Source organism: Sparus aurata, chromosome 23 (genome assembly GCF_900880675.1).
Source record: "Sparus aurata chromosome 23, fSpaAur1.1, whole genome shotgun sequence".
In the NCBI taxonomy this organism is placed as follows: Eukaryota; Metazoa; Chordata; class Actinopteri; order Spariformes; family Sparidae; genus Sparus; species Sparus aurata.
In genome coordinates this window covers 17,470,300-17,485,774 of record NC_044209.1, presented here as the reverse complement: position 1 = coordinate 17,485,774, position 15,475 = coordinate 17,470,300, and the positions used below count along the sequence as shown (strand labels likewise).

General features: G+C 43.1%; 1 protein-coding gene across 1 annotated transcript in view; it reads left to right on the top strand.

Moving 5' to 3' along the window:
• coro7 (coronin 7) overlaps positions 1 to 15,475 on the top strand; it is a 114,370-nt gene that overhangs the window by 22,402 nt on the left and 76,493 nt on the right. The window contains exons 8-9 of the mRNA XM_030407884.1: positions 13,543 to 13,626; positions 13,912 to 13,994. Coding sequence (XP_030263744.1) covers positions 13,543 to 13,626; positions 13,912 to 13,994 — 167 coding nt within the window. The remainder of the gene's footprint in view (positions 1 to 13,542; positions 13,627 to 13,911; positions 13,995 to 15,475) is intronic.

Here is a 15,475-nt window from a genome sequence, read left to right as displayed (position 1 = left end):
GTGGAAGCTGCCGCAGAGGTCGGCAAGTTCGGCTGTCGGAGGAAATCTGCATACACATACACATACACATCCACATGCAGTGGGCCCCTAAAGGACAGAACGAGAGTGAGACGCAGCCGACATCAGCCTCAGAGAGCCTCAGGGGCAATCAAACGCAGTGTGGGCTCCATCCGCACTGAAGCTAGCTGACCTTAGTTTGACCAAAGGCTGGTGCTATTTCAATTACTGTATCCTGGTCAGCCAGTGCATTTTAAAAGCTGTGTTTTCTCCATATGTTAGCTTAATCATACTGGTGGTTAGCTAAGAGGTCAGACAGTGGTGGTGCATACGAGAGGTGAGAGTTTTAAGACAGACGTGCGGGTGAAGTCACCCTGTACTTTACTCGAGTACACAGCTAACTGAGAAAAGTCAAAGTCTCGGCATTCAACTCGTTGCCTGATAGAAAACAGTCTTTTGTTTTTGTTTTCAAGGACAGAAACGCCAAGTTGTAACACGTATTGTGGGCATACCGAGATTGAAAAAGTCTGTCTGACATTGATTACAGTAAATCAGTTATTGGCTGAACATCACCGGGTAAGTTTCCATTATTTCAGCAGGCTTGTGTAATGATCAGGAATAGCGATGGAACTTTTCAAAACCCTGAACCCGACTCTCTGCCGTAAGATTGTTGAATCTAATGTTAAACTCATTACATTGTAAAACACTTAAAATGGCAATTATATTATTATAGATAATCAGCAAAATTACATGACAGATCAAGTAGAATAACAGCAAAGTGGTATTTTACTGAAATCAAACCAATCGTAGCCATAAATCATCTGTGAATGAGAAAATATTAGTTTAAACACTGCCGATAAAATAATCACAATGAACACATACAAGTTTAATATGGAGTAAATCTTTTTTTTTGACCAACTCGGCTGTTTTTCCATATTGCTTAATCTTAATTAAACAGCAAAAATCTGTTAAATGAACTCAACAGTTCAGTGCGTTCAGTGCTGCATACCTACGTATTTGTGACTTGAACGTTGTATTTTATGAACCTTGAAGTAAATGTGATGGGTGTTTAACAGCAAAGCAGAATGTCCCTAACCGCTGATGTCACCATTATCCCTTTCACGGCGGATAAAAGACCCACTAACATCTGGCGTTTGCCGTATGTCGGAAAGGGTACAATCAGCATTTATTCCCAGGTCATATTACTCTGTTGTCGTTGGTTTGTATCTGCTCCAGCTCCAATCGGCATTGATAGAAACATGATACTGAGGTGGACATGCTAATTTCCACCCATTTTTTTGGCTTGATGTTATGATGCTCGTTGAATTTAAGAAAGTTTGCTCATAGTTAGTTTCACATCCTTTTCTGTGAAAGCAATGTTCTCACATCGTTCAGGCATAGGACAGACCAAAGTAAAAGAGGAAAAGCTGCGTTTTCACCAGGGTACTCTCGGTTTAGTATCCTTTGAACTTTAGGTAACTGTACCTTAATGCCTTATCTGCTTTGTGTTTCTACAGTGGACAGTATCCTTCAGTGTAGGTGGGGTTGTTGGTGGCCAGCTTTGGGGTAACCCCCTTTCACTTTTCCGGATGTTGGGAAACAACAGGGAGACTTTTCTTGGTCATAAGCTGCTGCATTATGTAACTGATACACTGTGACCGGCGCTGAACATTACTGTCTGATTAACAACATATACAAAGACAGAAAATTGCTGAAAAGACAAGAGCTTTGGAAATCCCACATCAGAGTGCAGAGGCCGAGCCGACTCTGGTTGTTCCGTCTGACCAATCAGTGGTCTGCAGTGGTTTTACCTTTTAGTATCAGATCGGTGTGTGAGGTACCTCAACAGAAGGGTTACGAAAAAAACAGGACAGCATGCAGCAGCTTTTTTGGTACCACTTACATATTTCGACCATAGAGACGCAAAAATGACAGTTCCAACATTGAACAAACTGAACTGAGCTAAATCAGACTGCTTGGTAGAAATGAGGCTTAATATTGTCACTTGCCTCTACATCTGCTATTCAGTAGATCCTTATTTGAAACCACATAAAACACACTGTGGTGACAGCAGCAGAATACAAAAGATTCAAAGTTCCAATTTAGAACTTGTTTTAGAAGAACGCACTATACTCTAGTGCAGCTGCCCTTTAACACAGGTTATAAGAAGAGGACACAGGTGCACATACCTGTATTGGCTCTGAGTGTTTTTCTTCTCAGAGGCCAAAGAAAATGAGCAGCGTTCATAATGAGCTCAGGGGAAGCAGGCCGCCTATATCCTCCCCTCTGTTTCTGTGAAATCTGGTTCACACATGTCTTGTAAATGCCACATCCTTTTCCAACAAAAGCCAACTTCGGCCATCATTTACTAATTGAGCTCCTTAAGACAACAGGTTCTGCTACAATTTGTGGTTTCATGCAAGAGCTAAATAGAAGTTTGCGATGAGTGAAGCTGTTGAGTGTTGGGGTAAAGTTAGAGCTGGGAGGACCAGGAGCAGTGTGAGCAGCTGCAGGAGATTGAGCTGTTTGTTAGCAGAGTGAAGATGAGGTACTTAATCAAATTGTCAGTCGGCTGCTCTGTGCTCGCTGCTAGGGGTTCAACACTCGGGTGGCTGGCATTGAAATGATACCCAATGTGTGAGCATTGGCAAGCATGTTCCACACATTTGATCTCTATGCACATTTGTGTCCCTTTAGGCTAACACCTGCTACTGTAATTGCGTAATGATTTCTCATTACTTGGTGTTAATACAGGAACGTTCCGATATAACACTTTGATTACAGCAAACAAATAATAGATTGAGAACACACTTAACCGTTCTGTGATTATACACAAATGACATGATCCTGACATGCCTTGCACACATGTGCCTCCTGAGCAAACCCCACTGTGCACATTGCATGCTTCTCTACTAGTGAGTGGGGGTGCTTTGAAGATGTGAAGCGTCTATGATGTGGTTTCAGGGAGGGGGTAAGGCAAGCAAACTGTATCCATGGCAGCTTTGAAAGAGCCATAGATGACAGCAGGCACTGGAGGGCCTGGTCAGGCTTTAGGGATTGAGGGGCTCACGGATTCCCCCACAGTGTAGGCATGATTAGCTGTGTGCTGTGTTGAACACATCCTCTCTTCATAAGAAAACTACCCCAAAGAATCATCTCTTTGTCTTTACGGTGCAGGTCTGGCGTGCAGATTCTCATCAGCCCCGAGTGTCTTGCTGTCGTCAGCAGCATCATTCCTTCCTCTGTCATTAGTGCCCTGTCCTGCCACATGGATCTCTGTTCGGATTTAAAGGACCAAGCCACTAAGTGCATCTCTAGAATATTCATTGCTCGAACCTCAACCACGTTAACCATCAAAAACCCCAGAGATCACCAAACATGCACTTGAAATCTCCTATGGCTCTCCAGAGCTTCTCTTGGACTCAAAAGCAGATACGAGCAATTCAGTGGTCCCATTAATCATGTTAGTTCCAGGAACTGGTTAGCTCTGCGTGGCGCTCCGATCCAAGACCAGCCTCTGTGACCTTGGGTAGTTTTCCGAAAGGGAGGCCCCTGCCAGTAGGCACAGTGCAGCTGGTGCCAGTCCCCCCTCAGTGTGCTTTGATTGGGTCCAATCTGTTGTCCCCCCTGGCCCCAGAGAGGGGTGACCACAGCCCAAGCTGGCACCAGTGGGCTGGCTGGATCTCCGACTGTGGCCACACAGCCCAATTAGCACAGTGGCTCAATAAACACAACCCTTCTACCACTTCAGTGTTTCATTTCACTTAGCCAGGCAGTTAAACTGATTTGTTCGCAGAGCCTGGACCAAAAATCACAACACAAGTCTGCACCCTAAACCTAGTTTTAAAAAACATTAAGGAGGACTTCAACTCAAGCTTGGAAAAGATATTATGACATCCTGATGTATGATTCATCACCCTGCAAATAATATTAGACAACACCATGGGATTTAGGGATTATTTACTTCCTATATTTCATATTTTTACACCACTGCTTTAGCTGGCCCTTTTTTCTGGATTCTTTGAGCGTCTGAAAATAAATCTCCCATCAATCTCTTACAGTAGGCCTGGTCATCCAAAGCAAGCAAAATAAAAAACATGTGATCCTTGGCTACATCTGTTGAGCGAATGATTGTGAGTGGATTGAAAACAACCTGCACTGGCTCAGGCTTGGTAATGGATTTTGCACCTGCCCCCCTCAGATTCCTCAACAAACGCACACGCTGGATAAGATTACTTCCTCACCACCGAATAGCAGCGCAGGACACACAGTACCTGCAGTGTTTGGTATTAGTTTTTCGGCTGTACTTTTGACCAGTCACCTACGTGGATCGTTGTCCTCTGACACAAGTAAAAACATGAAATCACTGTTTTTCATAAGTGTAGCCCTTTCCATTTAGTTGATCTGTATTACTTTAAATGTTACTAATAGAAAAGAGACCGCAGCAAACAAATGACTCCTGCAGCAGTGGAGGTAACGTTGCGTTTTGCCAGCTCCTGAAAGCTTACACTGGTGAGAAAGCGGGGCCTCCTGCGCTGCGGCTACCAGAGCACTTGTACATACAACGCTCATTTTTCCTGCCTGTATTTTTATCCACTCATCAACATCTTAACCTATACTCTCATCTCTCATTCACTGCATCGCTCTCTTTGTCTCGCAAAGACTTCAACTTTTCTCTTTTCTCTTCTGTAATCCACCATCCAAAATGGAAAACTGATCTTTTATTAAACCCCCTTTTTCCATCTACCTCTTCAATCCCCCCCTTGATTTATTTTTCCATGAGGAAGAATGTTTCCTCGGGCCAGTATTTTTTCCTGCCCTCTTAAAACACAGGGTGACGTCTTTGTGGCGGGCAGTCGGTGGCGATCAGTCTCTCAAAAGCCTCCGCGGTGCACAGACGCTGAGCCAGCACTCTGTCCCATCAGCCAGAAAGGTGTTACTGTTGATGCAGATAATGTCAGACAGTTTTAGGTGTACATCTGAAATGAGAAGTTCATCGGTAATATTTTGATAATCGATTAATTGTTGAAAAATATCCCCCTAATTCTGGTTCTAGCTTCTCAAATGTGAAGATTTACGTCTTTGTCTTGTGACCAAAAAGATCCCAGTTACTAGTATTGATCTCTGTATTGTTTAAATTTGATGAAAATGTTAAAACAATCCAACTTTACATGAGTAAAATATGTTTGTATGATGACTAAACTAAGAAACGTCTTATCGTGTGGAATGGGCAAATATACAGCAGCTGTTTTTGCCAGAGTATGTGGCAGCATGTGGAAATAAGGACTTTATTTATGGGTATGGTGTATATATTAACTGTAAGCAATGCACCTGCCACCTTATTACTGTATAAAGGAAATATAGGATATATGATACATAGGACATGTAGTATTTGGGGAGTGTGTAGGAAGTAATCGAGGAAATCCCTCCCTGATCCCAGTAAGATTGATGTGCCTTGTGCGTAAAACCAGGGGTGCAGTGTTCCCCTTTCTTTCACCATTCATCTCTGTGTCCTATCTTTATCCCTCTAGCTTGTTCCCATTAAGGCTAAGAAAAAGTGTAGGCATAGGAAAGAACCAAATCAAAACAACTGGCTATAGGGAAAAGACTTCTGGATATCCCATTGCAGCTGGATACTATATTTAACTGGGGAGCAGTCCAGCTCGTATCACTTGTCCCTCCGCCTGGAGTCTATAGAGCAGACCTGGCCCAGTAGCTGTGCTCATTGTCCTGTTGGCTCACATCTCAGCTAGTTTTTACTGCACGGTGCTTTTTACTTGCTGACACAAAGGAAATGAGACTGGGGAAAGAATGACTGCAGGCAAGACAAATGTGTAAAAAGGATGATGGCAGTTAACAGTCTGGGAGGTGAATCAGAAGAAATCAGACTTTGCTGAAATTTTAAGATAAAAAATTTGGTTTTTTGGTTGTTTTCCATTTTGATTATCCTGCTAAAGATTTGTTGGGACATTGCGTGTACAGCAAGTCCTCGTTCGTCGTGAGTTCAAGATGTATGATTGCCACGTGTCAGAGGGGGTCACCTCTCAGATTTGTGCTGTTACAGCTGCACTTTAGGATTAACTCCTGTGTTTTCATTTCCTTAGATTACGTTCGCTGCCCAGCTTCTGACCTTGCACATTAATTTTCATCTTCAGGAAAAAGGGAGAGAGCAGAGGAAGGAGAAGTATGGAAACAAATAAGAGAACTTGGCTTGTGGCTTCTGGACTTTTTGGAGAAATGGGCGAAATGTGAGATGGTTTCAATTAACGGAGAAAAAGTGGCGGTAGGCAGCAGAGGAAATGAAAGAATAAAATGGCTGGTTTGATTTCTATCTTCAACCTCCCCCAGTATGCTTCTTCTTTTCCCCCCTTCTGTCCTACTTCTAGAAGCCTGTCTGCTTCTGTAAAGTCAGAGTTGCATTCAAGATAGTGAATCCTGACTCAGAAACCTAACTTTAATGGGCCGTGAAGACAGAACAGGATGGAGAAAACCCAGTTATTGCTGAAAAGACTAATTAGCCGTGGATGAAAGGACTGAGAGGGAGACTGTTTTAGGGGTGATGAAAGCTACGAGGCAACGGTTATTGATTAGAGGAAGGGAAATGGAAGGAAAAGAATGATGATTCTATGAGAAGAGTGGAAAGAGAGAGAGGGGAAAATGAGGAGCAGGTTGTAGAGATGATCAGCTGCAGCTGGGTCTATACATGAAGTAGTGCTTTTTATTAAACTCTACACAGCAACTAGAACTGTTGACGAGCTAGTGAAAAGACCCCTTTGTTAGGAGGAGAAACATGCTTGTTTACCAATAAAAATTGCATTGTTTCCGACAGGTAACTGATTTCAAAAATAAGTCTGAAAACCAAGATTGTATATAAGCTTATGAAGAAATTACCCCATTTCTCATTTGATTTATTACTTCAGTTTACAGTTGCTGAATGACTTTATGGTCTCAATCTCTGTTTTCAAGCCTTCCGCAATGAAGCATGATGTTCATTTTGTAAGTTATGGTTCCATTTAGTGTAAATTAGAATAGATAAAGCAGGGCCTACTTGAGGTCAGTGATTGACAGGTTGCACTAAGGATATCCTCCCTACCTCCACCGTCTTGTCCAGATACGGTCACTTCTATCTCCAAGATGGCGTTTTGAAAAACTCAGGGATTCAAAACTGTAATCCAGGTGTTCTTTTCCTTGGCCTTAGATTAGGAAATTATCATATATCTGTATGACAGATATTAACCTATAGCTACCAGCTAATAAGCTTAGCGTAAAGATAGGTTACATGGGGATAGAGCCACAACTTGGCACTGCACTTCATTTGTTATGCAGATTAACTGTATATCATGTCATGTATCATAATTAGTGAGGTTTAGAGGTGCTGGTCAGAGATTTTGTTGCCTTTGGACAGAGCCAGTCCAGCCCTTTCCAATCATTTCTAGTTTTTATGCTGAGCTAAGCTGACAGGCTGCTGGCGTGTAGCTTCATATTTAACAAACGGACATGAGTTTGGTATCAATCTACTCATCCTTCTTTTGGCAAGAGAGTGGCTGATATTTTGCATAAAGTACTGTGAGACTTGATATAAGATTTCAAATGAACAGGAGTTCATGATTAACAATGATCTACTCCAAACTCAGGGAAAGATCTTCCATTTTATTACTATACAAAAAAAACTGGATGAACTTCAGAAGCTCTCCATCTTTCATGACACTTAACTAATTTCTGCACCACCAGCACTTATTCTTGAACACTTACACGCCTGTGTAGCTGATAAACAAAGAGGAGCAACGACAGACAGAAAGAGAGTCAGTGGGAGAAGCGGAGGGAGATGCAGAGTTTGTGATAGTTCCCATATGTGCATACAGACACCTGATATTCGTCCCGGTGGGTGAATCAACATTCTCTGTGAGTGACACAGATGTGCACACCGTCTGTTTAAGTTCAGAAGTTAAATATCTGAGGGGAGAAGGACAGAAGGAGATAGAGTGATCCCTGGTTGTTTATATTGGGAGAGGATATTAAATAGACCTATAAAACCATAATTGGCCAGACTGCTGACTGGCACTTTAACTGTGTCTGAATCTCTGTCTGAAAAGTGGTTCACCGTAGTGTAAACTCTGCCCGGTATCATTTTGTTTGAGTTTGAGTTTGATTTTCATTATCACGGCCAGCGATGCTTTCATCCTTTTTTGTTTTTCTTCTTCTTGAGCCCGTTTCTAGCTATTAGATCTCGTTCATTAGCAGTCTGAAAAATATTTTCCCACATCTTGATGTAGACACCTGTGTTAGTAATAGTCTTTTCCCAGGAGTGATGTCATTTCCTCCACTTCCTTTATCCTGTGTGTGAGCCAGTGACTCAAACAGGTGTAGCCAATTCTTCACACCTCCTGCGCTCATATTTTGTCAAGTCATGAACCATTTCTCTTTTCTCTGTCGTGTGCGAATTCCATCAACTCAGATCCTTTGTTCGGCTGTAAGGAAAACATTCGTCTTTTTTTCCGATTTCTCACAACCTCCCTCTCATTTTGTCTCTGTTTTCAAGTGTGTCATGATCGATTTGTGGCATGTCTGAGGACGGGGGCTGTAGGTGAATGGGATTCGAGTTAAATTTAAGACTGCAGTGGATAGATACTGTTTGGCAACATTTCTATATAAGCACACACACACAAGGTCCAGATGTTGTGTCCTCTGGCTGCCCCGGGGTGTTAGTAGTAATGTAGCTCTCTGATGGCTGCTTTACGCTTCCTGAAGCTGAACTCTGTTTATTGGGAAAAGGTGAGCTGAGGCCTGGCACCAACCCCCTAATCCTCAATTGCACTTGTGTCGCTCCAGCTGCCAAGCCCTGATGACATCTTCATCGAAGTGCTCAAAGCTGCGCGTGCCTTCATATCCGGGTGAAGGATGACATCATAGCTGTCCGTCGTTGGAGACGTCAAGCCATTTCATCTGCCTTCAGCCTTGGAAGTGGTTGGCTCATACAGCGTAGTGAAAGCCTGAGGGGTGCTGTAATGGCAAAACCAAGCCAGTCTGCTCCAGAGCCGGTTCATAGAAAGGTGATGAGCCACTGAAGGCGAAATCTGTCTGTTTGTCCTCTCTGCTCCATAGTCAGATCTAAATGTTTTAAAGCTTCTCTAGAGCCATAATCGCCAATGATAGTCCGTCGGTCAAACTCTTTTGACAGAAATACAACAACCACTGGATTGATTGCTATGAAATTTTGTACATACTTTATGGTCCTCAGAATCCCACTGACTCCCGTGACTTTACCTCCACCTGTAGCGGCAACTGCAGTTGGATGGTTTGCCATGAAATTCAGAGCAGGTATCAACACAGTGATTCCTTCTTCTCTCTCTCTAGTATGGTATTGGTGTCAGCATCAACCATAAAAATCTGTCTCTATTCAGCACCGCCTGAGGTTAAAATGTGTGGTTTTAGTTTGAACATCTCAACTTTTATTGGATGTATTGTCATAAATTGCGGTACACACATTAATGTTGCCTTGAGAATTAATTCTAATAATAGGTATACTACTGGTTTATGAGCAAATACCTGCAGAACTAATGACATTCCCATCAGCCTCAGCTGAACTTTTTCGCGTTGTTCGTCTTTACGTCTTTACGTCTTTACGTCTGTACATCTGTACGTCAACATCAACATGACCTCATGTTGTCACATTCTTGTGAACTCGATATCCAAGATTCGCCTTGAGGGAATTTCTTTAAATTTGGCACAAACATCCACTTAGACTCATGGCTGAACTAATATGATTTTGGTGCTCAAAGGTCAAAGGTCACTGTGACCTCACAAAACACATTTCCGGCCATTACTCAACAATTCATATCATGATTATGACAATATTTTACACAAATGTCTAACAGGATAAAATGATGACGTCATAACATTTTATAACCAAAAGGTCAAAGGTGAACTTCACATCATGACATCATAATGTTCTGCAAAACATGAACAGGAAGTTGGCTGGTGTGCTGATACTAGACTATAATTGTAGTGAATGTCTCAAATAGGTCTGAACGCAGCCTTAGTCTTCTTCACCTGTGAGCCTGCTTCTTCGGGTCATTAGAGAGTAACACTGCATTTGGGAAACAAAGAGGTCACTCTGAGACGCTCATCTGGTGCTCAGCAACAGATCAGCATGACTGAATATGGCAATGAAAAGTGCTGATGCAGAATTAGTCCTGTTTACTCTTGCATGTAATATGAATCGCCTGCTGTTAGCCAGATATATGAATCATACACCACATGTTAAACAGACCAGATTAGAATAGTCAGAATTCAACTTGTTCCTAGTTTGGTCAGAGTGCCACCTCTGCATTGTTTTGCCCCTGGAAGGAAATCAGCCAGTGGTGCCGGTGATGAACAGCCCGATGGCAATGAATAAACTCTGTCTGTTTACACCGCTCTGCTGTACCGCCTCTCTCCTTCCCTCGCTCTTTTCTAATCTATTGCTTTTATGGAGGTCTTGGTTTACTCTGGACCTCTCTCGTACATCTGGGTTATTTTTCAACTGACTCACTTGTATGGACTTATCAAGGCAAATATGAGTTCAGTTACCTGCACGAGTCGTACTGGCTGACTGCGGGCTGAAAAATGATCTTGAGTCACGGCTTAAGTGTTTATTCAAAGCAGGACTTATTATCAACTGCTTCAGTGCTTTGGTGGTGTAACTGCTGAAGCGTGTTTGAGAGCCAGGTCAGTAGAGTGTTTTCTAATCCCTCTCAGTGGATAAAGCTATTTGGGAGCACACCAGAAGCCAGAAAACATCTGTATCTCATACAGACGCTGTCAGATAAAACACTGGTATGGACAAAGACACATCATCCCTGAGAGAGGTGCAGAAGTGCACATGTGAGAATTTCTTTTTTTATAACCCTGATTTTATGTCGGTGTGTGTTCGCAACATATGTAACACTGTCAAGTCACCTCATGGCTGAAAACAATAAATTTGGTCATACACCAGCTTGACCTCCATAACATTTCAGCTGACTGCTTATGATTTATGGTTTGTTCTGCTTCACTGACAGGGACGGTTCCAGCACAGGAGTCTTGGCTTTAAAAATTCAGCGGAAAAGTCAAACTATTTGGGAAATAGTTTTTGAACCCTTTCAACTTAAAATATATAGGAGATTTATATTCATTTCTTTGAAACCGGGAAGGAGGTATGTGGTAATTTGCCCTGCAGTGCTTAAAGAATAGTCTTCTTTACTGTCCTTCTGAAAGGCTGTAAAGAAGATTAAAACCACTTTAACTTTAGGTAGGGAGATAGAACCAGAAGGGTGTGTAAGTTAAGTTTAGAGCGAAGTTGATCAAGGAAAATTAATCGCCAACTATTCTGATGATGGATTGATTGTTTAATCATATTTGCAGCAAAAATGTCAAACTTTTTTTTACCTTAAAATAACAGCTTTATTAATCATTGTAATGGTACAGTGTCAATTCGGACGTGGAAAACTACCCACTATAGGCATACATTTTCACGTCTGTGTGACTCTTCAACGTAGTGTGATGTCACAAAGACACAGAATCACAGGTGGGATTACTGGCGAGGCATTTCAGGAGCAGTGTCTTCTGTGGGAGAGCGGAGCTTCTGTGCATCTTTTACATGCACAAGAACCTATAAAACACTGAAAGGAAAAAACCTAAAAGCGTAAAAGGTCTATTAGCAGAAACGTTAAGTGTAGCAATGTCTTATTCTACTATGATTTGCAAGACAGTCATCCAAAGTCCAAAGTCACCTGGGTATTATTTGGTTACAACAGTGCACAAACTAAGCTACATGGTTTTGGAGATGCTGCATGTGCTTAGTCACTGCCCCTTGTGGTCACTGATGAAGAAATGATTCATCCTAAAATTAGTGTCACATTTCTACATATCTTTATTATTCAACCGAGATAGGAAGCAATTACAGTACACCCACTGGGAAGGGAGTGGACTGCTAAAATTCCTTTTCATTGAAATCAATAAAACAAACAACAGTTCCACAGACTAAGAAAAGTGACCACCCGTATCCTTCATTTTCCTGTCTGTCCCTAGAACTCCGGCTTCACCCGGGGAGAAGCTAACACGTGTGTGTCATTTACTGTCCACATGTACTGTAATAAGAAACACCCCGGAGAGGATTTGGGAAAAGCAAGCGGCGATGTAACCTTTTGATTTAGACAGTTTAAAGAAATTTGAATAACCAGACCTTCCATTTTTTCCTCTAAGCAATCGATTCTCAAACCACCGGCCGGGCATGCGGCGAGAGTGACGTCAGAAAGGAGGGAAAAGGATGTGAGGTTTGAATTGATAGGGCCCATGTGTGTGTCACATGGATTCAATCTTCCTTTGTTCATCATTATTCGACCAACTGTTATTGGACTCAAACATATTCCTACCGTATTTTTAATAGAGGTTGTACAGTGTCCTGTTACCCTGTAACCTACTCGCATTCAGGGGTGCGACATGGCAGCTCAGGTTCTCCTCACTTGTTTTTGCAATTTGTCATCTGATGCTATTTTACAGCGACATGAGAATGAGGCAGCACACTCCTGTCGAGAGTGTTACGAGTTAGAAAATAAGCCTCTGTCCTCTTGCCATGCACGGACGTCCAGCCACGCTCCTCGGAATTTGTGCGGCCATAAAAATGACAACAGTAATTTGGGGAGACACAGTGGGCTGACGGGCTAAAGGCTCCTGTTCCATGGAAACTTCATCGCTGACCTCTGGGGCCTTATGGGAAAGCAGAATGTAACTCTAGAATTAGTACACAGATACCAAGGGGCTCACTGACTGTTACTGTGAGAGTAGAAGTAGTTAGTACCTGGCAGATAAGCTCTAAATAGCTCGATTTTAGCCTTGTGCATCTTGGGTCTTCTTTTGTCCTCCCCTTTGTAAATACTGCACGTAAATGGCTTGATTTAGATAGCGGTAAAGTGTTGATGTCTCAAGACTTACTCACATGACCCCTTTCCAGCTGCCTCTTGCTCATCTTTTCACCTTTTCACATGTTGTCTTTACAAACAAGCACATACTCTCATTTCAACACTTTCAGCTGATATCTCTATGAAAACATGCGTCAAGTGCATTTGAAGACCACCCATCAAACGCAGTGCGGCGGTGCTGTTTTGACACATATTCCCCATGGAAACAGCGTAACAAAGTTAACACACACACAGGCGTGGTGTCACAGTTTGGTAACCTAAGCTGCACCCGGGGGCAGAGGTCACCTTGTCTGCTGCATCAACAACAACAAGCGCTCCTTTCATGGGGCAAGTCCTGTTCTGTCCAACCACAGGGATCTGTCAGAGGCACCTATGACAGTCCTGTCTGTCTTCCTTCCTTCCTTTCTCTGTCTATTTCTCTTCCCTGAACATCATTCACTCATCGCCCTCTCGTTATCTTGAACTATACCTCAAGGTTATGTTTGAAGTTGGGATTCATAATAGAGACACTGACGTAGAGAAGTCAGTATCTAATAGTCAAGTATAAGTTGTTTTATTTGTATTTTGTGGGTTGTCTGATTCACAGTTTGCTTTGTTTGTCCTACAGAGTGCCAAGAGCCTTCAGAACAACAAAGATTCAAGGATCCTGTGGGCCAAAGATGACTTTTTAATCACTACTGGCTTTGATTCGGTGAGAATATTATATATATATATATATATACTTTGTTCAATGGGTTTTGCAAGATCATACAATTGTGTCATCAGAGAGTAACACTGAAAAAATGTAAGAAAAAGTGACAATTGACATATTGCAAAACATCCAGACAGCTTCAAAAGATTGAGAAAACTAAAATAACAGAACTGCAGGGGAAAATGGGCACAAACCAATATGCCTTAGATAGTTTATCCTCATCTGAATCCTCATCAAAAATACATGTGAGTCACAATATTTGCCCTCTCATGTTGTTGTGTGTAGATGCGTGGCCGGGAGGTACGGCTTTGGGACATGAAGAAGCTGAACTCTTCGCTCAGCACGGTGTCACTTGGCACTTCCAGCGGGTAAGTACTGCATCAGTGTGAGACCACGGCTCCCCACGACTGACATGACAGTGACCTTGTTGCGTGGAGAGAGGTCATGTGTCACGGTACAAAGTGTGACCGCGTGTGTGTGTGTGTGTGATTTGACATACTAAGCATGCAGTTTATATGCGCGGTATGTGGATATTTGTGTGTGAATCCATATGAAAAGATGTATGGGGGCCCTCCGCACATTGCGAAGCTTCGTGTGGCTGGACGGGGCATGCAGACCTCCCAGAGCTCCGACACTGTCCCTCCACATTCCTGTTGTTTCTTGGGTCAGAGCCGCACACAGAGACTCCTATCCCCCTCTGTCTCAGTGGAGGACAGAGTGTGTGTATGTGTGTGTGCTCTGCATCCCTCTGTCCACAACCAGTGCAACGAGTCAGGCACCAGCAGTAGACACATCTACACTTCTCCCTCTAGCACCAGCACTTGTCACTTTCTGCCCCTGACCATTTCCAGTCGCTCCGTTTATTTTTCCAAACACGGCTGCTGAGGAGCGGAGGAGAGCGGGAGCGTGGCCAGGCTCCCGAGAGGACAGGAATGGAAGGATGGAGGACGAAGGGGAACAGAGAAGGGGGGGTGGGAGTGAGGACTCCTTTGTCAGATCCAGCTCATGCATTTTAGTACTATTATAAACAGGCAGGCGGGCCAAGTCATTCCAAACTAGAGCAAACCGGACTCTGCCGGGTGATTCAGCATGCCGTGGTGGATTTGATACATTTATTATGACTGTAAAAAGGCAGAGAGGTGATACTTGTGTGTCGCCTTTCTCTGGTGAGGTAATGGCAGCACAGATTCCTCATTTGTTTTATTGCACAGGTACTCGAGAGTTGATATGTGCCCATGTTTGGCCGCAGATATTCAGTGCAACAGTTTTTATTTGCCTAAGACTACCGTAGGGAAGCGGTGTCCGAGGAATGTCATTGTTTTTTCCCTTCCTTTTCAAATCTGTGTGTGTTTCAGTACGACGTTTTAGGAGTTTACACAGCGGGTTCCCAAATAACAACCTCCACTCTGCCTCCTCCCCTTGCCCTCGTGCTCGCCACTCATCTCCATTTCCTCCACTTCCTCCTGCGTTTGAGTGAGACAGATAGTTGCCTGTCTGAGGGCCTCTTTGGAATCCATTGCATTGTTTGGTGCCAGCATGCTTTTCATGGAAATTGAGCATATCTGGTGCCACGGATGGCGCTCTGCAATAGTGTTTTTTTTTTTTGGTGAAATTCATAATAGATGTCTGGAAAAATCCCCACAAAACTCTTACTAATGCAGTAGATCAGGACCTGGGGGTCCGATAAAGCCACGGAAGACGGTGTTAATTAGTTAATTTCAGAGGAAGGTTTGTCCCTGTGGTGTCTTCGCTGGTAGACGGAGGAATGTCGAAGTTTACTCAGAGTCTGTATCCGCTGTTTTGCGGTGGGTGTGATGATGGTGCAACTTGAAGAGAATGTACCAGCAAT